At 47.4% G+C, this 24,298-nt stretch overlaps 1 protein-coding gene across 1 annotated transcript; it reads left to right on the top strand.

Moving 5' to 3' along the window:
* Positions 1 to 266: 266 nt before the first annotated feature.
* Positions 267 to 24,298, top strand: ZBTB8B (zinc finger and BTB domain containing 8B). Its single transcript, XM_046017953.1, has 4 exons — positions 267 to 450; positions 8,540 to 9,537; positions 19,651 to 19,829; positions 23,019 to 24,298. The coding sequence occupies exons 2-4, from the start codon at positions 8,580 to 8,582 to the stop codon at positions 23,334 to 23,336; spliced, it is 1,455 nt and encodes a 484-aa protein (XP_045873909.1). The 5' UTR covers positions 267 to 450; positions 8,540 to 8,579; the 3' UTR covers positions 23,337 to 24,298.

Raw genomic sequence — 24,298 nt, 5'->3', positions numbered from 1 at the left:
ACGTGTGCGGACTGACAGGTCAGAGGTCCTGCTCTCCAGGCCGCTGCAACCTGCACAACGCGCTCTCGGCTCTCCGCACAAAGACGCCGTACTTCGCAGGTCCCTCAATGGGACTCAGAAGACCCCTCCGGGCTCCAGCCTTCGCCAAGCGCCGTTTCCTGATATCTCGGTACTTGTAGTTTCGTCCACTCTTGTCTTCGCGGGAGAAGGGAATGCTGAGACCACAACTCCCGTCACCGCGCGAGCGCGGGCGCCGTCAGAGCGCAGCCTCCGGAGGGGGCGCTGGCGCCATTGACTAACCTGCTGGCCGAAGGGCCCGCCTTCCTAAGCCCAGGAGACCCTGTGATTGGTCAGCTGCCTCGCCTCTCACGGAGGGGGCGACAGGTGAATGAAAGGGGGGCGTGTCGGTGCGCGGAGCTAGGCAGCCGCGCGGCTGGATCCCGCTGAAAGGTGAGAGCGGAGAAGCGGGTTCGCGCTGCAGCTTTCATTGGTTTGGGGAGGATTCGGGCGCCGCGAGAGGTCGGCCTTGGGTGGAGGGAGCGGGCAGGGAACTCCCCTCCCGGTCGGCCTCCTTTGGACCTCTCGGCCCTGGCTACTCCCGAGACTCCCACCGCGTGAACCTGAGCTGGATGACCGATCCTCCCTCCCCTCCCGCCTGGGGAAGGGTGGCGTGGCTCGGCGGTAGCGGTCCCCCATTCGCTGGCATTGAGCTCTCCCTGGCGCGTCGTCCAGCTGTGTGGTCCTGGTGCCCGCCGATGGCGTTGGTGCGGGGGACGGGGCGGGGGGCGGGGGAGGGGGATGAGGACTTGGCCAGGCTGGGGCAGTGCTCACCGCAGCGATGGTCACTTTGTCTGCCGGAGGCCATGGGAAGGGCAAGGCCCCAGTTCCCCACTCTCAGGAGCCAAAGACAGGTCCAGTAACTGGTTCCCGTGATTTCTGCAGGGTCGCCTGGCTCTAGAAGCGGGGGAGGGGGTCCCCTTGTCTTGGGAACAGTTTAGAAGGTGAACCGAAGATGCAGTTGACCCCGAAATTTTTCCGGTGGAAATAGAAACTCTTCTCCTGTGTCGTTCCCCTCCATGCGTTGGGAGAGGAGTGACTTCCCCAACCCTTTTGGGGAGTCAGGTTGGCATAGTGGTTAGCATGTCAACTCTGGAATGAAACTAATTTTGGTTCCAATCCCAGCTTGGGCGTGTTAGCTATAAATCTGACCCTCAATTTCTTCCCTTGAAAAAGAGGGTACAACGATTATATCTACTGCATTAAGTTATTGTGAGATAAAACTTAATGCTTGTAAAGTACTTCTTACAGTGCTTCATGAGGAGTGGTATTCAGTAAATGCTAGCAATCGATGAGCAGTTTCCTGTTTTCTTTTTAAGAGTTTATTTATTTACTTAAAGATTTTTATTTATTTATTTATTTGAGACGAGAGAGAGAGAGAGAGAGAGAGAGAGAGAGAGATGGGGAGGAGGAGAGGGAGAGGGAGAAGCAGACTCCCCAGTGAGCAGGGAGCCCCATGTGGAACTGGATCCCAGGACCCTGAGATCATGACTGGAGCTGAAGGCAGACACAACCAGCTGAGCCACCCAGGTGTCCCTTATTTATTTATTTTAGAGAGAGGGAGAGTGTGCGTGAGTGGTGAGGAGGAGCAGAAGGGGAGGAAGTTGGCTCTGTTGAGCACTGAGCGGAGCCAGACCAGGGGCTTTATTGATCTCAGGACCCTGAAATCATGACCTGAGCCCGGAACCAACAGGCCAACGCTTAACCACTGAGCCACCCAAATGTGTATCCCCACCTTTTTTTTTTTTTTTTTTTTTTTTTGATGAGCAGATACTCCCTATTCTCAGGTTGCTGAGACTGAAGGAGTCTTATTAGAGTTAGTGAGTGGAATTCAAGTCTGGTTTTGGTACCTGAATGAAGGTAGTGGTGGGATCTGGGTAGGATTCCCTGGGGAATGTGGGAGTGTGTTACAGGCAGGAGTGTTGGCATCTGCTCTCTCCTGGAGGACGGGCACTGTACCTGGTTCATTTTTCTAATCCTGGCATCTTCCTTGTGTCAGGCATTGTATGGAGCCAGTCACTGTTGAATTGAAACAGTGAGAGAGCTGGGGGGGAGGGAGGGGTCCCTGCCAGAGTGTGGGTAAATGTACTTTCGGAGAGCAGTACAGGCAGAGAGAGCTTTTTTCCAAGGAGAAGTAGTGATCCTCAGCATGTCGCAGGGATGTAGGACACTGAAGGCAAGTGATATGAATAACGATTCCCACCATATATGCCAAGTATAGGGTTGGGGACAGACTTCTGCAAAGTTAGGGAGTATTTATGTGACCCAGTAGAATCTACATTATTTGGAGCAAGAAAGCCAAAGAGGATGGGTTTGGGTACCATTGCTGGAAAAAAGCATCTTCCAGTGAAAGATGGAAGTGCCCTGGAGATAAAACCATTCTTCAGGCTAAGAGGTGTTGTACCTACACTGGTTTATCTCCCTGATTTGCCAACTTCTTATCCCTCTGCCCCTCCTCCTTTCTCCCCTTTGTTTAAAAAGAGAAAATGAGGGGCGCCTGGGTGGCTCAGTGGTTTAAGCTGCTGCCTTCGGCTCAGGTCATGATCTCAGGGTCCTGGGATTGAGTCCCACATCAGGCTCTCTGCTCAGCAGGGAGCCTGCTTCCCTCTCACTCTCTCTGTCTGCCTCTCTGCCTAATTATGATCTCTCTCTGTCAAATAAATAAATAAAATCTTAAAAAAAAAAGAAAATGAAAGAAGTACATACACATAGTAAAACACCTTAACAGTATAGAAAGGTTGAAAACAAAAAGCGAAGGTCCCTCCACAGACCTCTTACCCTTAATCGCTCTTCTCAAGCATATCTGCTGTGAACTCGTGTTTGTATCACTTTATGGAGGAGAAATCATGCATATGTGGACGGGATCATATAGTACATTTTATTTTACATCTTGCCTTTCTCTCTCTCTCTCTTTTTTTTTAAAGATTCTATTTATTTATTTGTCAGAGAGAGAGAGCACAGGCAGGCAGAGGCAGAGAGAGAAGCACTGCTCCTGCTGAGCAAGGAGCCCAATGCAGGACTCGATTCCAGGACGCTGGAATCATGACCTGAGTCGAAGGCAGTGGCTTAACCAACTGAGCCACCCCGGCAGCCCTTGCCTTTTTCTCTTAATATATCTTGGTGACCTTTCCATAATGAACACACACAACTCTAGCTCATTAAAAACATGGTAAAAACATGGTTGCATAGTATCCGCCTGTGTGATTGTACCTCATTGATTTAACTTGTTCCCTACTAGTGGACATTCAGATCATTTTTACTTTTGCGCTAGTACAAAAACCTGGTGAATGGACATCTCTGAACTTGTAATTTGGTGTTTTTTGGCAACACATCCGAAAGGTTAAATTTTTACATTGAAATTTCTGGGACAAAAGAAGTGTGCATTTAAAAAAATTTTTTTTACATTATTTATTTATTTATTTATTAATTATTTATTTATTTTTAAATTTTGAGAGAGAGCACATACATGAGCCGGGCAGAGGGTGGAGACAGGGGCAGAGGGAGAAGGAAAGAGAGAGAATCTTAAGCAGGCTGCATGCTGGACCTAACTACGGGCTTGACTCAGGGCTTGATCTCACAACCCTGAGATCGTGCTGTGAGCCAAAATCAAGAGTCAGGTGCTTAACCCGCTGAGCCACCCAGTTACCCCAAAAGAAGTGTGCATTTTAAGTTTGTTTTTTTTTTAAGATTTTATTTATTTATTTGACAGAGGCAGAGAGAGGGAACACAAGCAAGGGGAATGGGAGAGGGAGAAGCTGGCTTCCTGCTGAGCAGAGAGCCGGTTGCGGGGCTCTATCTCAGGACCCTGGGATCATGACCTGAGCTGAAGGCAGAAGCTTAACGACTGAGCCACTGAGGTGCCCCTAAGTTTTAATAAATATTGCCAAATTCCTCTCTGAAATTATATCTGCATCAACAGTGGATAGTAGCACATTGAAAAATGTGATTTTTACCAGTCTGATAGGCTTTCTTTCAGTTCTTTTTCTTTTTCTTTTCTTTTTTATTTTTAACATTTTGTTTATTTATTTGAGAGGGAGAGTATGAACGGGGCAGGGAAGAGCAGAGGGAGAGGGAGAAGCTGACTTCCCATTGAGCAGGGAGTGTGACGGCTGGGCTCTATGCCAGGACCAATTCTAGGACCCATCCCAGCACCCTGGGATCATGACCTGAGCGGAAGACAGATGCTTAACCAACTGAGCCACCCAGGCGCCCCTTTCTTTCAGTTCTGAAGAAGACTGGAGTGTGATATTGAAGTGTTGCATTTTCTTATATCTTGTTTTTCCCTTCATATTTTGATAGCCAAAGGCAATGGCAGGAACTGTGGGGAAGGCTTGGCTGGAGCAGTCAGAAGAGGTGGGAATGACAGTGAAACCTTAGTCCTGTGACAACTTTCAGGGTTGATATTTTTGGGAATAGTAGAATTGTGCAGCTATCTGGCAGTTTTCTTACTTTCTGAGCCAAATGTTAATTTTAACTACTTTGGATAAGAAAAAAATTCCAGGGGCGCCTGGGTGGCTCAGTGGGTTAAGCCGCTGCCTTCGGCTCAGGTCATGATCTCAGGGTCCTGGGATCAAGTCCCGCATCGGGCTCTCTGCTCAGCAGGGAGCCTGCTTCCCTCTCTCTCTCTCTCTCTCTCTGCCTGCCTCTCTGCCTAGTTGTGATTTCTCTCTGTCAAATAAATAAAAATAAATAAAATCTTTAAAAAAAAAAAAGAAAAAGAAAAAAATTCCAGAAATTATGACATAACTTCCTTGACTTTAAAATGAATTTAAACAGATAAGAATCATCTTGATGACTTAGGCCCATCAATGATAGCCCCAGGCTGCAATTTAGTGCTGTCCTTAGGCCATTTTGAATATGTAGGAGCATTTAATATGCTTAGCTACATGGCCTCAGGCTGATATTTTGAAAAAAATTCCTGGTTCTATTTTTTTTTTTTTTAAAGATTTTATTTATTTATTTGACACAGAGAGAGATCACAAGGAGACAGACAGGCAGGCAGAGAGAGAGGAGGAAGCAGGCTCCCTGCGGAGCAGAGAGCCCGATGTGGGGCTCGATCCCAGGACCCTGAGATCATGACCCGAGCCGAAGGCAGCGGCTTAATCCACTGAGCCACCCAGGCGCCCCTCCTGGTTCTATTTTTTAAGTAACTTTTTTACCTTTTCCTAGCTGTCAGTTCTCACTTTTGTCAGTTTACTTGCTTAGACACACTCCTCCACTTCTCTCCCTACTAGGTTGTCTACTTTCTAAACTTAATGCATCACTTGCTATAAATACATAGAAAGTAGGTGTGAATAGCCACTTAATAAGGTTGTTGGGGGTCTGGTCTGTGCAATTAGTCTGTCTGTGCAATTAGTACACAGACCTTGGGGAGTCTCTTTTCCCAGCGGAAGGGCCCTTTTCGTGGGGAGGGAGTGCCTGATTTCTGGCTGGGTGAGGTATGGTTTTGTTGCATTGTAGAAAGGAAGAGTGCTAAGGAGTTGGTTGTGGTTGGCAGCTCCAACTAGGCCTTTGTGATTCCAGTAGAGGGAGATGATGTACTCGATTGTAGATATTTCTCTGTGCTCCATGCGTCAGTATGGAAAAGGAATAGTTGATGGCCAAGTTGATGGCCAAGTTCAGCTGCTTGTTGCTCAAAAGGCCACTATACTACTCAAGAGAGGAGCCTGGCCACCTGGGGAGAAGGCAGGCTCTTGTCCAAAAGCCAACTCTGAGTTTTCTGCCTGGCCTAGAGATTTTTTTTTTTAAGATTTTAATGGGGCGCCTGGGTGGCTCAGTGGATTAAGCCTCTGCCTTTGGCTCAGGTCATGGGATGAAGCCCTGAGTTGGACTCTTTGCTCAGTGGGGGGCCTGCTTCCCCCTCTCTCTCTGCCTGCCGCTCTGTCTACTTGTGATCTCTCTCTCTGTGTCAAAGAAATAAAGATGCTGAGCAGAGAGCCCGATGCGGGACTCAATCCCAGGACCCTGAGATCATGACCTGAGCCGAAGGCAGCGGCTTAACCCACTGAGCCACCCAGGCGCCCATAAATAAAATCTTTTTAAAAAATTATTTATTTCTTTGACAGAGAGAGACACAGTGAGAGAGGAGACACCAGCAGGGGGAGTGGGAAAGGGAGAAGCAGGTTTCCCACTGAGCAGGGAGCCTGATGTGGGGCTTGAATCCCCGACCCTGGGGTCATGACTCAAGAGCCAAAGGCAGACACTTTTTTTTTTTTTTTTTTTGCGGAAGGCAGACACTTAACGACTGAGCCACCCAGGTGCCCTGGCCTAGAGATTTTTAAAGGGGTTTAATCAGTTAAGGGAGTTCAGTGGTCTTTGACATTTCTTGATGATGTGAAAATGATGCTAGCTACAGAATTATCTCAGTACACAGAGGTTGTGCAAGAAGGTCTGGCTCCTGGCTACCCCGGGGTTGTGCAAGAGTACTCTGATCTTTCTGCAAAGGAGGGCAAGGTTTACAGATGCGCAAAGGGAGGTCATAGAGTCATCTGCATGACCTTAAAAAAGAAAAACATTTTGTTAAAAGATTGCCAGGCTAATCAGAAAGCTGAGGCAGCTTCAAACAGACTTGCTGGCCTCTGTGGCCTGGCCTCTGGGCCTGGGAGAGTTCTCTGGTTCTTCATTTTCCAAGGCCAGTGGTCTGCAAATCTCAAAGAAAGCAAATGAGTTTGGTTATAGATCAAGGGCCTTAGGTCGGTAAGCAAGGAGTTGAGTTAACTTGAAGCACATTAACCCTTAAGACCAGCTACAGTGCTGTGGCGGGATGGCTCTGTGGTTTGTGTGATGGGAAGCGATGGAGGCGAGAGCTCAGTGAAGAAGGTCAGTGTCTGTCTTTCTCACCAGCAGAAGGGTTTTAAACTTGATTTATACCTGTTCTACTCAGCAGTTAAGCAGGGAGTCTTCTGGGATGCCTGGGGGTCTCAGTTGGTTAAGCATCTGCCTTTGGCTCAGATCATGATCCCAGGGTCCTGGAATCGAGTCCTGAATTGGGCTTTTTCTTCTCAGCAGGAAGCCTGCTTCTCCCTCTGCCTGGTCTGCCTGCTGCTCTCCCTGCTTGTGCTCTCTCTCTCTCTGACAAATAAATAAATATATATATATATGTTTTTTTAAAGAAGGGAGTCTTCCTTTGTACTTAGCTAACCTCCTTTGTCCAGAGCACTCTGCCAGGTTCTGTGGGGCATAGCAAATGAGCTAAGACGTGGCTCATACCTTCAAAGGCTTGGAGTCCACTGACATTCAAGGGACAGGACATTTTAAAATTGGAGGGAGTGAACCAATGGCAGTGGAGTCCGTCAGTTGGGAGTGTCTCATTTGCAAGAGATAGAAAACCCAACTCAGACCAGCTAAGGCAAAAAGAGACTTAATTGGCTTCTGGCCCAGCATGAGTTGGGGCTCAGATGGTGTCCCTGTTCCTCCTGCCTGAGCTGGACTGTCTTCTTTGTCAGGCTGGTTCCCCTAGTGGCGAGGCAACATCTCAGAAGAGATGGAACCCCCAGTAAACACGCATTTCTTTTCATTGCTCTGACCAAGACATGTAGCCATCTCTGAGCTAATCCCTGCACTCAGAAGGTGGGATACCTTGGGGCGCCTACGTGGCTCAGTGGGTTAAAGCCTCTGCCTTCCACTCGGGTCATGATCCCAGGGTCCTGGGATCAAGTCACGCATCGGGTTCTCTGCTTAGCAGGGGAGCCTGCTTCCTCCTCTCTCTCTCTCTGCCTGCCTCTCTGCCTACTTGTGATCTCTGTCTGTCAAATAAATAAATAAAATCTTAAAAAAAAAAAAGAAAGCAGGTGAGATACCTGGACTGTGTTAGCCTCTGTTCTGTGTAGAGCCTGGGGGGATGGCACTGGCTTGATGCAAGTCACCTTGGCCAAGAATGGGGGAGGGGTGGATCTCTCAAAGCCAGACAGGGCACTAAAATCGTAAGAATGGTGACTGCATGCTGGCTAGCCCAAGAATCTACCATGCTTCCTTGAAGGGATGATAATAGGGGTGTGCTGAGACAGGCGAGTATAGTCTCCAAGTTCCTCCCAGGATTGAGCTGTATTAGATTTGGGAATTATCTATATTTTGAGTCTTGAAGAAAGTAGAGTGTAGACATAAGTGCAGGAACTCCAGGGGATAACTGACCTGGTTTTGAGTCTTGGCTCTGTTCCAGCTGGGTCATCTCCTACCTTCTCCGAGTCTCCGATTTCCTTATCAGAAAAACGGGGACAGCATGGGTCTTTTATCATCAGGTTTTTATAAAAATGCATTGAGAATGTAAAATGTGCAGTTCGTCCTGGTTATTTTTGTTGTTTTTCATAAGTTCACCGTGTGTGACCACCTCTAGATTTTTGTTAGGTCCCCAAATAGCCCGTGTCAAAAAGACACTATTGAATCAGTGTTTGGGGGAAGAATGAGGAAAAAAAAATTAAAATGGAACATCTTATTTGTAAGGTTGGGATCGGTGAATTAACTGGAAAAAAAAAAATCTTGGCAGAGATACAGGCCACGCCAGAGCAGCCGCCGCTGGTGGAGCAATGGAGATGCAGTCCTATTACGCGAAGCTGTTGGGGGAGCTGAATGAACAGCGCAAGCGGGACTTTTTCTGTGACTGCAGCATCATTGTGGAAGGGCGGATCTTCAAGGCCCACAGGAACATTCTGTTCGCCAACAGCGGCTACTTCCGAGCCCTGCTCATTCACTACATCCAGGACAGCGGGCGGCCCAGCACGGCGTCCCTGGACATCGTCACCTCCGACGCTTTCTCCACGATCTTAGACTTCCTGTACTCTGGCAAGCTGGATCTGTGCGGGGAGAACGTGATCGAAGTGATGTCGGCTGCCAGCTACTTGCAGATGAACGACGTGGTGAACTTCTGCAAGACGTACATCAGGTCGTCCCTCGATATCTGCCGGAAGATGGAGAAGGAGGCGGCGGCAGCAGCAGCGGCCGCGGGGGCTCATCAGGGTGATGGTGGAAGCCCCAGTTCAGGCAGGGAAGGGACCTCCTGCGATGCCAAGAGCTTGGGCTCCTCCGCAGCCGAGGGAGAGGAGAGTGTGGGCTGTCCCAGAGAGTCCCCTTGCAGTGACTGCAGAGGCGGCCACGGGCTGGGACTGGTGGCGAAGGACAGCCAGGGCAGCGGCCCCGCTGACTGTGACCTCTCTATTCTGCCCAAACAGATAGAGCCCAAGGTGGAGTTTGACCCTGACGAGGTAGAGGTGGAGGTGGAGGGCGGCGAGCCGCTGCCGCCCTATGCCGCCCCGCTCGGCCTGGCCCACATGGACCAGGCTCTGCCCGGTGGCCAGGCCGTGGACTTGGCTTACGGTAACTACCACGTGAAGCAATTCCTGGAGGCACTCCTGCGCAACAGTGTGGTCCCCAGCAAAGACGAGCCAGACCATCCCTTTTCTCGGAGTTTGGAGGGAAGACCGGATGGTGTAGGAGGAGCTGTGAGTTCCATGATGGATGTCCACACGGACTGGTATGGGGACTCAGGTGAGCTCCATGAGCGTTCAGCATCTCTGCTGGTCCTTCAGCACGCACACCTGGGCCTCGCTGGCTCCTAGCATCATGATCATTGTCACTGCCATCATCATCACCGTAATCTCCACCACCATGATTACTGCCACATTATCCCTACCCCCATCAAGAGGTATTCATTAAGCACCTGCTGTATGCAGAGCATTGTCTCTTCCTCCATGATAGCATTTTACTCTACAACGAGAGTGTAAGCATGCTGAGGGCACTCTGAAGACGTGGCAAGAACCTACAGTCTTCTGCTAATTAGCAGGGGAACTTGGGTCAAATCAGTCAATCTCTTTGGAGCTGTTTTGTTTAGGAGGTAATCATCCCTGCCTTGCCTTTCTCACAGGGTTGAGGACTGAATTGAGAAGGTTCTCAGCATTTTTTCTCATGTATGATCACATGTTCCAGACAGGTAAGAGACTGATATTTCTGTGTCAGCCATGGTGCCTGGCACACAGTCGACAGGTACTTAGTGTTTCATGGTCAATGGTGCTGTCTCCCTGAGAATATCTAAAATGCGTTGGTATTTGGCTTTATGTGAGTAAGTTTCTTATATCCTTTGTAGGCTTTAAAAAATAATAGTAATAACTTGTTATTAATGTATTTATATTATAATTAATAATAGTCAATATATTTATACTTAATAATCTTTTACTAATTAATGTTGATAACTCCAAAGATATGTGTGTTTTAATTAAATCATCAACCTTAAACTAGCTTTTATATAAAATATTTTCCTTTGGTAGGCTTTTCTGTTTTAAGAGAACTTGGTTGTTTCCCTGAACAACTCTGAGAGATGAGTTGATGTGACTAACTCCTCTTCACAGACGGGGTAATTGTGGTGCAAAATGTCTTGTAGAAGATTGAAATAGACTTGGCTGCCACTTTACTGATGAAAGTACCCTATAGCTTCCAGAACCTTAAGCCAAGAAATTAACGAATCCCAATTTAGATTCAACCTTCAATACTGAACAGTGAAAGCATTTTAGATAAAGGAGATCAGCCACTTTTATTCATTACTAAATGACTATCTTGAGATGTTTAATTTCATTTTTTAAAGCAAGAACATTCTGTATGTCTGATTAAAACTAGGCTTGAAAACTCGAAAATACTGTTTCCGAGCCTCAGGGACACTGACTTAACCAGCATTTAGAAGGTAGTGGCTGTTTTCATGAACACGCTGTAGGAACAGCTTGACATCTCATTTCCGTGCAGAATAGCACTTCACGGACAGTGACCATCCTTTCACATCCATTAGACCCTCATGAGTTTGGCAGAAGAGTGGAGAAACTGAGACCCATGAGGGCTTGGGGGAATTTCCTAAGAATGCAGAGCTGGTAAGTGGCAGAGCGAAAGCGAGAAACCTGGGCTGGCTTCATTTCATTCAGACAAACCGTGCAGACAGCACAAATGAACTGAGGATTTCAGTGCCATGATTTTATCTTTCAGCCCCTCTGCCTATAAGCACAAACATCAAAAAAGAATAATGCAGCCCTACACCCTTGTCATTTAAGTCCAGTCGATCAGTCTGTAAAGTCAGGTTTCCAACTAGAAGGTGCTGTGGTCAAGGCAGCCACCCTGGGCCCTGGCCATGCCATTGTCTGCCAAGTTTTGATCCCATTCCATGGCTCCACCTTGGGCTCTCTCTGTTTGGGCAAATGTATTCCAAATGTCAAGGCACAGAGTAGGACTGATGTGTTCGATCATTCATTTATTTGCTCAGATATTTAAGGACCTTCATGGTAAAGATACAAAGGTAAGTCAGATATGGATTCAGCCCTCAAAGTGCTGGTGGTGTCTTTGAGGAGGTAAGATGTGTATCATTGGCATCACGTGACAGAGAGACACTAGGGCTGGAAGGCGGATGGAGATGTGACTTTCACAGTAGTCCAAAAGCAGGAGAACTGGCTTCTGCCTGGGAGATCAGGGAGGCATTGTAAAAGTGGCATTCGAGGCTAAGGAGAGGAGAGAAATTGATTGGATTGATTATTGGGTCCGATTATGGAAAACCTTAAATGCTAAGAGGTGAGGTTTTGTCTGTAGGTGCAGGGGAATTTTGGGTAATTACTGAGCTTGGGGGTATGCAGGTCCTGTGCTTGGGGGAGATTAATTTGGCCTCAGCACCAGATGGTGTGGAAATGGGAGTTGAGGGCAGGGAGACAGTCAGGGGGGTGTCGTGATCATTCTGTATCCATACCTCTAGGACCAACCATGTTGTTGCAAATGACAAGATCTCATCCTTTTTTATGCCTGAGGAATATCCCACCATGTGTGTGTGTATGTGTGCATACACACATACTTTCTAAAATAACAGTTTCTTTATCCATCCAACTATCAATAGACACAGGCTGCTTCCATATCTTAGCTATTGTAAATCATGCTGCAATAAACATAGGGACCCATATATCTTTTCAAGTTAGTATTTTTGTGTTCTTTGGGTAAATTCCCCATAGTGGGATTGGAGAGACTACATACTGTTTTCCATAGTGGCTGTGCCACTTTGCATTCCCACCAGCAGTGCACAAGGGTTCCTTTTTCTTCACATGCTTGCCAACGCTTGTTAGTTCTTTTTGATTCTAGTCATTCTGACAGGTGTAAGATGGTAGCTCACTGTGGTGTTGATTTGTATTTCCTGATGATAAGTGATGTTAAGCATCTTTTCCTATGTCTGATGGCCATTCCGTATGTCCTCTTTGGAATAGTGTCTACTCGAGTCCTTTGCCTATTTTTTAATCAGATTGGTTTTTATTTTTATTTCTTTTTAATTTTTAAAAAGATTTTATTTATTTGACAGACAGAGATCACAAATAGGCAGAGAGGCAGGCAGAGAGAGGGGGAAACAGGATCCCTGCTGAGCAGAGAGCCCGATGCAGGGGTCGATCCCAGGACCCTGAGATCATGACCTGAGCCAAAGGCAGAGGCTTTAACCCACTGAGCCACCCAGGTGCCCAAGAGATGCTATCTTATTTAGTGTTGACAAGGAAGGCCTTTCTAACAAGTTGCCTTTGAGCAGAAACTGCAAAGGAGGAGGAGAGCAAACTACAAGGCAGATCAGAGAGAAGAACATTCTGGGCGAGGGAAGAGCAAGGTGCAAAGGCCCAGGAGCAGGTCACAATTGGCAAGTGAACGAGAGGAACTGCAGGGTGCTGCTGGGGCTGGAGTGGAGTGGGCTAGGCAGAGAATGCCAGGGGATGAGGTCAGACCAGGTGGGCTCCTAAAGTCCAGGAGAAGTCCAGGGTCTTCCTCTGAGAAGGGACACCACTAGAGGGGCTCAGCTGAGAGTGACTTGAAGTGCCATATTGTAAAAGGATCGCTGTGGGTAATGTATGTCATAATCTCCAAAGTGGTCTTCTTGGATAGGACTGTACTACCTCTCAAGGTCGAACAGACCAGATTTCCTAATGGCTTGTATGAGTGGTATGAGAAAAAGAGAAGTTAAGGGTGATCCTCAGGTCTGTAGCTCGAGCAGTGGATTTAAACATGTTATGTTTGCGATGCCTCGTGGATCTCCAGGTGGAGGTGTTCACTAAGCAGTTGCATCGTGTCTGCTTGGGGTTTCAGGGGCGGGGGGGGGGGAATCACAGCTGAGCTATACATTTGGGAGTCATTAATAGGTCCATGGAATTTGAAACATAGATTCCATGAACTTATGGGTGTAGAAGGAGAAGGTAAAAGAGATTTACGCACTGTGCCCTGGTGTACTCCAACATGTAGCGGTCAGAAAAATAGGGCCCAGTCAAGGAGACGGGGAGGGGGCAGGCAGGGAGGTAGGAGGAGAATCGAGAGTGATGCGTGTGCCAGGAGGAGAAAGTGTTTCAGGAGAAAGGAGACATCAGCTATGTCTAGGTCTGCATGGAGGCAGAGAGAGAACTGATCACTGGGGAGTTTATTGGCGGGCTTGACCAGAGTAGTGTCGATGAAGGGGGGGGTGACAAGAGACCTCAGGGCTTGAAACAGAGCTGGGGAAACAGAGGTGAAGTCAGTGAGTATTGATGCTTCTTTCAAGTGGTTTTGCTGGGAAGGGGACAGAGAAGTGCACCAGGAGCTGAAGGGGTGTATGAAGTCAAGGTTTTTATGAAGGTGGAGGTTCTAAAAGCCTGTTTGTTTAGTGATGGGAACGATCCAGGAAAGGAAGATAACTGATGGTGGGAGAGAGGGACATTTGATAGAGTGCGGGCCGGCGGGGTCCCTGTCAAGTGGTGAGGATGGTCAGGACGAAGGACAGTTGATTCATAGGAACAGGAATGGAAGCAGATCTCATGTGTTCGGGGGTGGAGGGAGGGCTTGGGGGTGGCTGGGAGCATGTACAGGATCTCTTCTGATTGCTTCTCATCAGTTAGAAGCCAAGGTGGGGGCACCTAGGTGGCTCAGATGGTTAAGTGTCTGTCTTCAGCTTAGGTCATGATCTCAGGGTCTTGGGATCGAACTTGGGATCCCTGCTCAGGGGGAGTCTGCTTCTTCCTCTCCTGTCTCTCCCCTCTCTTTTTCTCTGTCTCTCAAATAAATACATAAAATCTTAGAAAGAAGAAGCAGTAGCAGCAGCAAGGATGGGGCTGAAAGGGAGGAGGGGACAGTGAGGGAGGGTGTGGAATAGTCCCAGAGGAGAGAGGGAGAGAGTGAGCCAGGGGAATATTTAGGGTGCTTGGGTAGAACCAAGGGCTCTGATATTGGTGCTCAGAGGGTGACAGTTAGATGGATTCAAAGCGAGACCAGAACACACAGTTGTGTATAGTTTACCAGTGATAGTAACTTGCCTTGTTTCAGGTATGGAATGGGCATAGATTTGTATTTAACCAGAATTTAGGTTTAACCAGGTGAATACAGACAGAGGGAGAGAGAGGATCCAGGCAGTTAAGGGTGGATGCGAAGGAGTGATTTCCGTGATGGACTGTGGGCACTGTACTGGGGAAGGAGAGGCATAAGGCCCCAAGGAGAGGAAGGACGGTAAAATGGTGGCAGAGTCTATTGGCTTGGTCCCAACTGAGAAGGGGCACTTAGGGGGTGAGCTGGAAACCTATGAAATAATGATTGGGAAGTGGGGTGCTAGATATGTGGCCTGTGGAGCAAATGCAGCTATTGGAAATACCTGGGTAGGGGACCATGATTCTCCCTCTCAGCTACACACTAGGCAGAGTGCTTTAAAAATCTGATGGTTGGCTAGAGATTGGGCATCAGTTTGTTTTTTGGCTTTTTTTTTTTTTTTAAGTTTCCCAGGTGGTTCTTCTTCTTCTTTTTTTTTTAAATTAAGATTTTATTTGTTTGGGGCACCTGGGTGGCTCAGTGGGTTAAGCCTCTGCCTTCGGCTCAGGTCATGATCCCAGGGTCCTGAGATCGAGCCCCGCATGGGGCTCTCTGCTCAGCGGGGAGCCTGCTTCCTCCTCTCTCTCTGCCTGCCTCTCTGCCTGCTTGTGATCTGTCAAATAAATAAATAAAATCTTTAAAAAAATATTTTATTTATTTGACAGACAGAGATCACAAGCAGGCAGAGTCCTGGGATCGAGCCCCGCGCCGGGCTCTCTGCTCAGCGGGGAGCCTGCTTCCCTTCCTATCTCTCTGCCTGCCTCTCTGCCTGCTTGTGATCTCTGTCAAATAAATAAATAAAATCTTTTTTTTTAAAGATTTTATTTATTTGACAGACAGAGATCACAAGCAGGCAGAGAGGCAGGCAGAGAGATAGGAAGGGAAGCAGGCTCCCCGCTGAGCAGAGAGTCCGACGCGGGGCTCGATCCTAGGACCCTGGGATCATGACCTGAGCGGAAGCCAGGGGCTTTAACCCACTGAGCCACCCAGGTGCCCCTCCCAGGTGAATCTAATATGCACATGGAGTTGAGAGCTCTTGGTAGAGGTGGGGCGGAAGACAAGATCTTTGGGGGAAAGGAGGTCAAGGAACAGAGAGGCCAGGGTGCTGGAGGGGTCATTTTCGGTACTCACACCAAGAATTACACCAGGAGTTGTATTTGAAGGCAATGTGATCAAATCTCCCCAGAATGAGGAGGTGACCTCAGGGCTCTGGGATGATGGTAATAAGGAGAGGGAGCCGTGCTCTCCTTTGCTGCTGTGAGCTTCGAAAGATCTTAAGGTTTGCAAGGATGCAGGGAGGGATAGTGGTCTGGAGATAACACCGAATTACGAGGCAGCTCCTACTCACCTTCAACTCAGGGGAGTCAGGGTGATGGGGTAGGGAGGCTGGGTGTTCCGGGGAGGCCCAGGCCTTAATAAAGCAACCACTCCAATTGGCTGAAGATTCTCAAAACGGTATTCTTCCCTTCTGTGCCTAAACTCCAGATGTATCTGTCTAACCCAGATATGCCCCCCAGGGATGCTCTGGGCCTGCCCCAGACTGAACCCCTCATTCCTCTAGTGCCTGCTTTTCCTCCCGTGTTCCCTACCTCAGTTTATTCCACCATCATCCACCAGGTCAGCTGACCCAGGATCTATGTCCTTTCGATCTTCTCTTTCCCTTCTCTGCCCTCCCGCAGGTGGTCACGGAGCGCTATTCATTTTACTTCATATGTGTGTCTCCTCCTCTCTGCCTCTGAGGTCAGTGCTTTAGTTCACGACATTTCTCGTCCTCTCCCAGCTATTCTTCCTGTCTTGAATCTTCCCTCTCCTCAGTCCTTTTCCTACAAAGTTCCTGGGTGACGCAGTCGGTTAAGTGTCCCACTCTTGGTTTTGGCTCAGGTTGTGACCTCAGGTTCATGAGACTGAGCCCCACAATAGGCTCTGCCTTCCCTGCAGAGTCTGCTTGAGACTCTCTGTTTCTCTCCCTCGGCCCCTCCTCCCCCGCACCCTCTCTCTCTCAAATAAATAAATAAATATTTGAAAAAAATTTAATAAGCTCCTTCTACTGCATTGTCTTCTGAGGGATCTTTTAAAACTAAAATCCAGTTGGTTAAGCGTCTGCCTTCAGCTCGGGTCGTGATCCTGGAGTTCTGGGATCGAGCCCTACATTGGGATCCTTGCTCAGTGGGCATCTGCTTTTCCCTCTGCTTTTGCCCCTGCTCCCGCTCCCTCTCTCTCTCTCAAATAAATAAACACAAGCTTAAAAAAAAAAACCCAACAAACAACTCAAATCTGACTGTGTACTTCCCCTCCTTAAAATTCTAGCTTCTTACAGAATAAAGTCCAAGTTCCTGAACACGTCAGAATCATGAGGGTAATGATTCTTGTCTTTCTTTTCATTGCTGTATCCCCAGGGCCTAGAACACAGCCCGACATATAGTAGATGCTCAGTATAAATTTGTTGGATAAATGATCAATCATGACCTTCACAGTCTGGTTCTTGTGGCTTCTGCAGCCTCATTTCTCATCCTCCCTCCCCCTTCTGCTTAATATTCTGTTTTCTCACTTACCTCTATACCTGAGCATGTATATTCCTCTGTCTGAGATACCTTTCTCTGTCCTGAACTCCTGGTGAACTCCTATTCCTCCTTTAAAACCTTGCTCAAAGATCACCTCTCCTGTGAAATCTTCTCTGAACTCCTAGAGTGAATTCATTACTTTCTTGTCTATGCTTCATCATCATTTGGGCTTTGCATGTGTTGTATCATATTGCATGAATTTGTTTACATGTCTTTCTTTCATACCAGACTCAACATCTTCAGGGAAGGAATGGGTGTCTTGGTAAAGATGGACCTTGTTAGCACAGTGTCTGGCATGTATAGGCGTTCAAATGAACGGTTGTATTGGTGAGATCAGACCATGAGAGAGGAAGGAAAGTGTTGTGGTAATTCTTACTTTTCTGATGGAGATAGAGTTAACAGTTAGTCTTTCAAGGGACTAATGCTGGACCCATTTTACATAATGTTTTGATAGGTAATTGAGAAGAAAAGTAAAGTATAATGCCAGGCTGGTGGGATTAGATAGCAGGAAGATTCCACAACACCGGAGGAGTGAGCAGGAAACTGGCATCTTAGACCCAGTGCACTCAGTGAGAAATTAAATAATCCAACGCACTTAGGTAATGACGAGTCAAGAGCTGCTGCTTTATTTCTAGAAAACAGGTTTTGGAGTCACTATAGATAATGCAGAATGTTAGGCATTATCAGGCTGGGAACTCAAGACTGAGGAAAATAATCTCCACCCTTGGGTTGAGTTGTGTTGGGAATGACATTGGGTTCTCACTTGGGATTCGGTTTGCCATACTTTTGGCAGCACCTCCGAAAAGACAAAGCCCAGGTAGGTATCCTGAGAAGGTCCCAGAGAAAAGGAGCTACTCCGGTTTGAGAGAAACCACAGAGCTGGATGGCTTCATGAGTAAAGAAACACCAAGGAGAGGATGATGGTAAAAAAAATGGATGACATTTCTGAGCTCTTACCATGTGCTAGGTGCCGTGCTGTAGGTATTACTTCATTTCATTCTTACCACAGTCCTTTAAGGTGGGAACTCGTATCATCCCTATTTTACAGATGAGAAAAGCAAGGCACAGAGAAGTTAAGGGAGATGTCCAAAGTCATACAGCTGGTAAATGGAGGAGCGGGGACTTGAACCCAGATTTCAATGCCTGGGAATCTTAAGTCACTAGTGCCTTCCTGTAGGATATGATATGACCAAATTATTAAATCCTGAAGGTTGTGGATAGAGGGGACACGTCTTGGAATACTGTAGTAAGGGTACTCGGGAAACTTGAACAGTTTTGTATGTGGGGGGATAATTGTGTTGTCACCTTAATGGTTGTACAAGCAAGATGGAGAAAAAAAAAGAGTTGAAAAAAGATTTAAGTGAATCTCTGGATGTTTGATGATTTCAGATCTATAGACTTTTTTTTAAAAAAGATTTTATTTATTTATTTATTTGACAGACAGATCACAAGTAGGCAGAGAGGCAGGCAGAGAGAGAGGGGGAAGCAGGCTCCCCGCTGAACAGAGAGCCCAAAGTGGGGCTCAATCCCAGGACCCTGGGATCATGACCTGAGCTGAAGGCAGAGTCTTTAACCCACTGAGCCACCCAGGCGCCCCACTTTTTTTTTTTAAGATTTTATTTACTTATGTGACAGAGTGAGAGAGGGAACACAAGCAGAGGGAGTGGGAGAGGGAGAAGTAGACTTCCCGCCGAGCAGGGAGGCCAATGCGGGGCTCAATTCCAGGACTCTGGGATCATGACCTGAGCTGAAGGCAGATGCTTAATGACTGAGCCACCCAGGTGCCCCCAGATCAATAGACTTAATACAAATTCCAGTAGAAAGTGTGCATCGCAGTACACATCTGCACATGCCTGGAACTCTTCTTAGGCCCTCTAGTCCTAGAATGTATGCATCCTGCTCCAGGGGTCTGACTCATCATAACAGATGGTTCCAAACTTTGGAGGCTCATGAAATCAATTCAGGAGGTCAGTGTTGGTCGGGTCAGGCTGCCACAGCAGAATGCCACAGATTGAGTTGCTTAAACAACAGAGATTTATTTTCTCACAGTTCTGGAGGCTCGGAGTCCAAGATCAAGGTGCCGGTAGGGTTGTCTTCTTCCTGGCTAGTGAACGACTACCTTCTTGCTGGTCCTCACATGGCCTTTTCCGCTGTGCATGAACAGAGAGAGAATGAGATCTCTGGTGTCTCTTCCTCAAATTATAAGGACACCAGTCCTATCAGATTAGGGATCCACACTTAAGACCTCATTGAACCTTAACTACCTCCCTATCTCCAAATGTAGTCACCTTGGAGGTTAGGGCTTCAATGTATGAATTTGGGGGGATGCAACTCCATGCATAACAGGGTCTCCATCAGCACTGCCTGCAAATGAAAACAGAGACAATAGACACTGTCAGAGCGAGTGTTATTATGGGAAGCTTTTCCAGTTATCCACTTGAAGACATGTGACTCCTGAGGTTGTAATGTGTCTCTAACTATGAGCCACAGAGAAGTTTGAAAGCCATATGTCATTCCTTGCAACCTTGTATCAGAATCCCGCTTTGCCATCTGGCCAACTGGCAGCTAGCCAAAGACTTGGAATCTGTATTGTCTTGCTGTTAGCTGGTGGTAAAGGTGATGTCCTCCGTCTGGATCCGGGCTGGTGGAATTCCGCAGGCCCCAATCACCTGTCAGAGGGCGGGCAGTGTCACTGATGCTTACAACCCATTTGGTTCCCCAGGTGACGTGCTCGTGGTCCCCATCAAGCTCCACAAGTGTCCTTTCTGCCCTTACACCGCCAAACAGAAAGGCATCCTTAAGCGGCATATCCGCTCGCACACAGGTGAGCGGCCCTACCCCTGTGAGACCTGTGGCAAGAGGTTCACACGACAGGAGCACCTGCGGAGTCACGCCCTGAGCGTAAGTGTCTGGGCTGGAAAATCTCTTGTGGTGGGTGGTGGTTGGGGGGCTCCTGACATTTGCCTAAGGTGAGGGTGAACCAGCCTGCCTGTTACTTCTCCATCCACTGAAGTATTTTCAGAGAACTTTAAACATGTGTTTCTACTAAATTAAAGCTGGGTTGGTGGCCCTTAGAGACAGTTAAAAGTTATATAAAAGACTAGTTTTCTTAGACTCAAAAAGAGGTTTTTTTTGTTTGTTTTTTTGTTGTTGGTGTTATTTATTAGAGAGAGAGAGGGCGAGAGAACACAAGCAGGGGGAGCTGCAGAGGGAGAGGGAGAAGCAGGCTCCCCACTGAGCAGGGAGCCTGATGAGGGGCTCGATTCAAGAACCCTGGGAACCCTGGGATCATGACCTGAGCCAAAGGCAGCCGCTTAACTGGCTGAGCCACCCAGGCACCCTGACTCAAGAAAGTTTAGATCCTGGTCAGGGATGGTTGTCATAAGGCAGAGAACAGTGGGCATGGACAGGGGACTGTGGCCTGTTCTCACCACTGTGATACCAAAGGTGTGGAAAGCGCACCTTCGATTTTCCACCCAATGCGGTTCCTGGGTGTGGAGAAAGCACGTGCCGCCATTTCTAAGCCTACCTGTGGGCAGCAAAGAGGACTCCAGACCCGGGGGACCTCTCCTCCCACTGGCTGCCTCCTGCCTTCTGTCTCCCATGTGAGTGGTTAATTCCCACCAGCTAAAAGGCAGTCGGACCATTTAGGAAGGCATTGTATGAGCAAGGCAGTCAGTCTTTGGAAGATCAAACACAAAAAAGGTTTGGACTTCAGAGATCACTATCAAGAATGTGAGAACCCACAGAATGGGAGAAAACACTAGTGAATCCTTTATCTGCTAAGGATCTAGTAATCACAATATATAAAGAACTCTTCCAGTTCAACAATAAGAGACAAATTACCAAATTAAACAACAGATATGAATAGACATTTCTCCAAAGCAGATGCACAAATGTCCAATAAGAACATGAAAAGATGCTCAATATCACTAATCATTAGGAAAATGCAGGTCAAAGCCACAGTGAGCTACCACTTCAAACACACTACTGTTGTTATATCGAAAAGCAGGTAATAAAATGTTGGCAAGGATGTGGAGGAACTGGAACGCACACACACTGCTGGTGGGAATGTAAAATGGCGCAGCCACTGTGAGAAACAATTTGGTGGTTCTTCAGAGAGTTAAGCATAAACTTACCATAGGTCCCAGCAATTCTATGTCTAAGTGTATACCCAAGAGAACTGAAAACGTACATTCGCACAAAAATGTACCTGCACACAAAGGTTCATAGCAGCATTATTCCTAGTAGCCAAAAAGTGGAAACAACCCAAGTGTCATCAACTGAGGCATGAATAAACAGTGTGGTCTGTCCCTACAATAGACCCTTATTTGGCTGTGACATGGAATGAAGTTCTGATACATATTATAACAAGGATGAGCCTTAAAAGCATTAAGGATTTAAGCATTTATTAATAATTAATAATATATTAATTAAGCATTTCTACATGAAAGAAATTGGTCACAAAAGGCCATGTCTTGTATGAGTTCCTTGATATAAGATATATAAAATGGGCAGACCCATGGAGATGAGTAGATCAGTGGTTACCAGGGGCCAAGAGGATGTCCGATGGGAGGGGGTGGCAGTAAATAGACACCTGCTTTCTTTTTGGGGTGATGAAAATATTTTGGAATTAGATGGTGGGGATAGTTGCACAATCTTGTGAATATACTAAAACCCACTGAATTGTATGCTTTCAAAAGGTGGGTTTTATGGTACGTGAGTTGTAGTTTGGAAAGAATCCGGATTTAAGATAAGTCCAAGGTTACTGATTGTCTCCACTCTCAGGGCTGGCTCCAGCACACCCATCTGAGAGCAGGCTCTTCCCACAGCATCAAGTTTTTAATTGCCCCCCCCATACACACAAATTATATCTCCAGTCTGTCTTGGCATCAGTATGTTCCAGGTGCCCTGAAGAAAGTTCACTGGTTGGAATCCTTATTCCCTCTATCTTTCCCTGTTATACAAAGTCCAGTCTACTGCAACCCAAAGAGGTGGTATTCAAAGGCCTTGTCAGGTTGCAAAGGTCATGGACATGCTCAGGTTGGCTAAGGTTGGAGGTTTAGTGTAGAAAGCCCAGGAGACCCCCTGGAAGGCGGGAACATTGGCCAGGGTGTAGGGCAGCTCCAGAGAGCTCGGTGTTGGTTTATTGGCCTTTGTTCTCCATCATTTCTCTCTGTCTCTACCTCTTGTGTGCATCCTGCATCCAGAACTCTCCACAGGAGAGGCTTTGGTTCACAGACCCCCTCTAGGCTAGAGCTCCTGAAGAGCGCAACCTATATGGAGGGGGTCCCTGGAGCCGCTGCCCTAAGGAGGGACTGCGTGGGGTAGGAGATCAGGTTCTTTTTTTCTAGCTTGCAAAGTGCTTCTCATAGGCAAGGAGTACATTTCTCAAAGAAGAGGTAAGGACGGAGCACCCGCCACATTTGGAGAAGATGCCATCTAGCAAGTCTGCCTCCCTAATAACTAGACAATTGTGGGTACATAAAACCCATGCCTAAAATCCACATCAGTTCCCTGAATGCCCTTTCTATGCCAGGCATAGGGTTATAGTAACAAATGTGACAGAGAACATGAATGAGGACAGTCTCTGCCTTCTTGGAGCTTATAGTCTAGGGAATTTACTAACCATTTATTAGAAATTCAACAAAGGGGGCACCTGGGTGGGCTCAGTCGGTTAAGTGACCAGCTCTTGGCTCTGCTCAGGTCATGATCTCAGGGTTGTGGGACTGAGCCCCGCGTGGGGCCCTGTGCTCTCAGTACAGAGTGTCCTTGAGATTCTTTCTCTCCCTCTCCCTCTGCCCTTCCCCCTGCTCACTCTCTCTAAGTACACAAATAAAATCTAAAAAAAAAAAAAAAAAGTCAACAAAGGAAGGAGGGTAGGGATATATCTGGGGACCTAACCTGGCTCAGAGCATCAGGGAAGACTTTCTTCCAAGGCATTCCTAGCGGGGCAAGTCTTGGCAAAGGGGAGGTGGGCGGGGTCCTCGCTTGTCCAAGAGCCCCGGGGCAGAAGCGCCTGGGTGAGGCAGAGGCTGTGGCAGAGAGAGCGAGGCAGAGAGCACTTACTGGCTGCGCGTGTGATTGTAGGTGCACAGATCCAACCGTCCGATCATCTGCAAGGGCTGCAGAAGAACCTTCACGAGTCACCTGTCCCAGGGACTGCGGCGCTTTGGGCTGTGTGACAGCTGCACCTGCGCTACCGACACACATGACGAGGATGAGGATCTGATGCCCATCAACCTTAGCCTGGTGGAGGCTTCATCCGAAAGCCAAGAAAAGAGTGACACGGACAATGACTGGCCCATCTATGTGGAGTCTGGTGAGGAAAACGATCCCGCCGGAGAGGATTCTGATGACAGACGGCGAATTCAGTCCTATTTGTCCAATCGAGAGACACTTACGTAGCAGTCAGTTTCGGTGGGGGAGAGGTTTTATAATTTGTTCTTGCTCATTCTGTGTTCGAAAGCTGCCATTTGTCCAATTTTGTGGAGCCCCGAGAGGAACATTTTTTTTTTCACTGTTCCTCTACATGCATTTTTGTTAGATTACATACGAAGATTGGACCTTGTGAGTGGAGGGACTGATGACTTCTTAGTGGAATGCCCTTGGTTTTGATGGGCTTTGCTGAGTTAATTCTGAGTGAGTTCAGGCTGGCCCCAAGGCTCCCCATTCTTCCTGTCGTGCACCCAAACTCTGGTTAGGAGAGAGAGAGAAGAAAATCTCCATGCTTGTTTTCATATTGTCTCACTCGTCTACATGCCTTTCTTGTCAGTCTTTTTCTCTGTAAAGGTGAGCGAGAATAGCTCGAGTCGAGTCTCTCTTTTGCCAAGTCTCTCCTAATGGATCCCATAGTTTAGTTTTCTGGTGAAGGCTTAAAGAGAAAGCTTCATGACGTATGGCAGGCAGGGCTGTTTGGCTACGTGATTGTAAAGGTACTTTCTAACTGTAAGGCTGCAATTTTAATGGCTGGAAGTATTTATGTGCACACAAACATGGAAATGAAGAGGTTCCCGGGATTCTCTGACTTGCCCAGCTAAATTAAACTTGAAGTTAGCCCCTTGGAAGGGAGCCTGTGAGCCTGGTTTCCCTGTCTGGTTTGGTATTTGACAATCCTACACACACAGATCACCTGTCTTGCGATCATAAAACAAGTCCTTTGGGTGAAATTCAAAATACCCCTGCTTTCCCCAGCCATTTTCCAGAGCTGCTGTTGTGTAATGTGGAAATGTAGCCGCTGCTCACAGTCTCCTGCTTTAATTATGACTAGAACTTTAATTGGAGGGAAAGTGCAAGCCTCTATAAACAAGTTGAATTTCCAAATTGTTTACCTTTTAAAGCTCCTCTGGATGGAAGGAGAAGGTTGGTAG

Source organism: Meles meles, chromosome 1, assembly GCF_922984935.1.
Source record: "Meles meles chromosome 1, mMelMel3.1 paternal haplotype, whole genome shotgun sequence".
NCBI classification, from domain to species: domain Eukaryota; kingdom Metazoa; phylum Chordata; class Mammalia; order Carnivora; family Mustelidae; genus Meles; species Meles meles.
The sequence above is the reverse complement of the archived record's forward strand: the minus strand, read 5'-3'. Positions and strand labels throughout refer to the sequence as shown.

Coding starts and splice junctions, on each gene's coding strand:
- ZBTB8B (XM_046017953.1), top strand. CDS start 8,580: ATGGAGATGCAGTCCTATTACGCGAAGCTGTTGGGGGAGCTGAATGAA. Junction 9,538..19,650: donor GGACTGGTATGGGGACTCAG/GTGAGCTCCATG, acceptor TTGGTTCCCCAG/GTGACGTGCTCGTGGTCCCC. Junction 19,830..23,018: donor TGCGGAGTCACGCCCTGAGC/GTAAGTGTCTGG, acceptor GTGTGATTGTAG/GTGCACAGATCCAACCGTCC.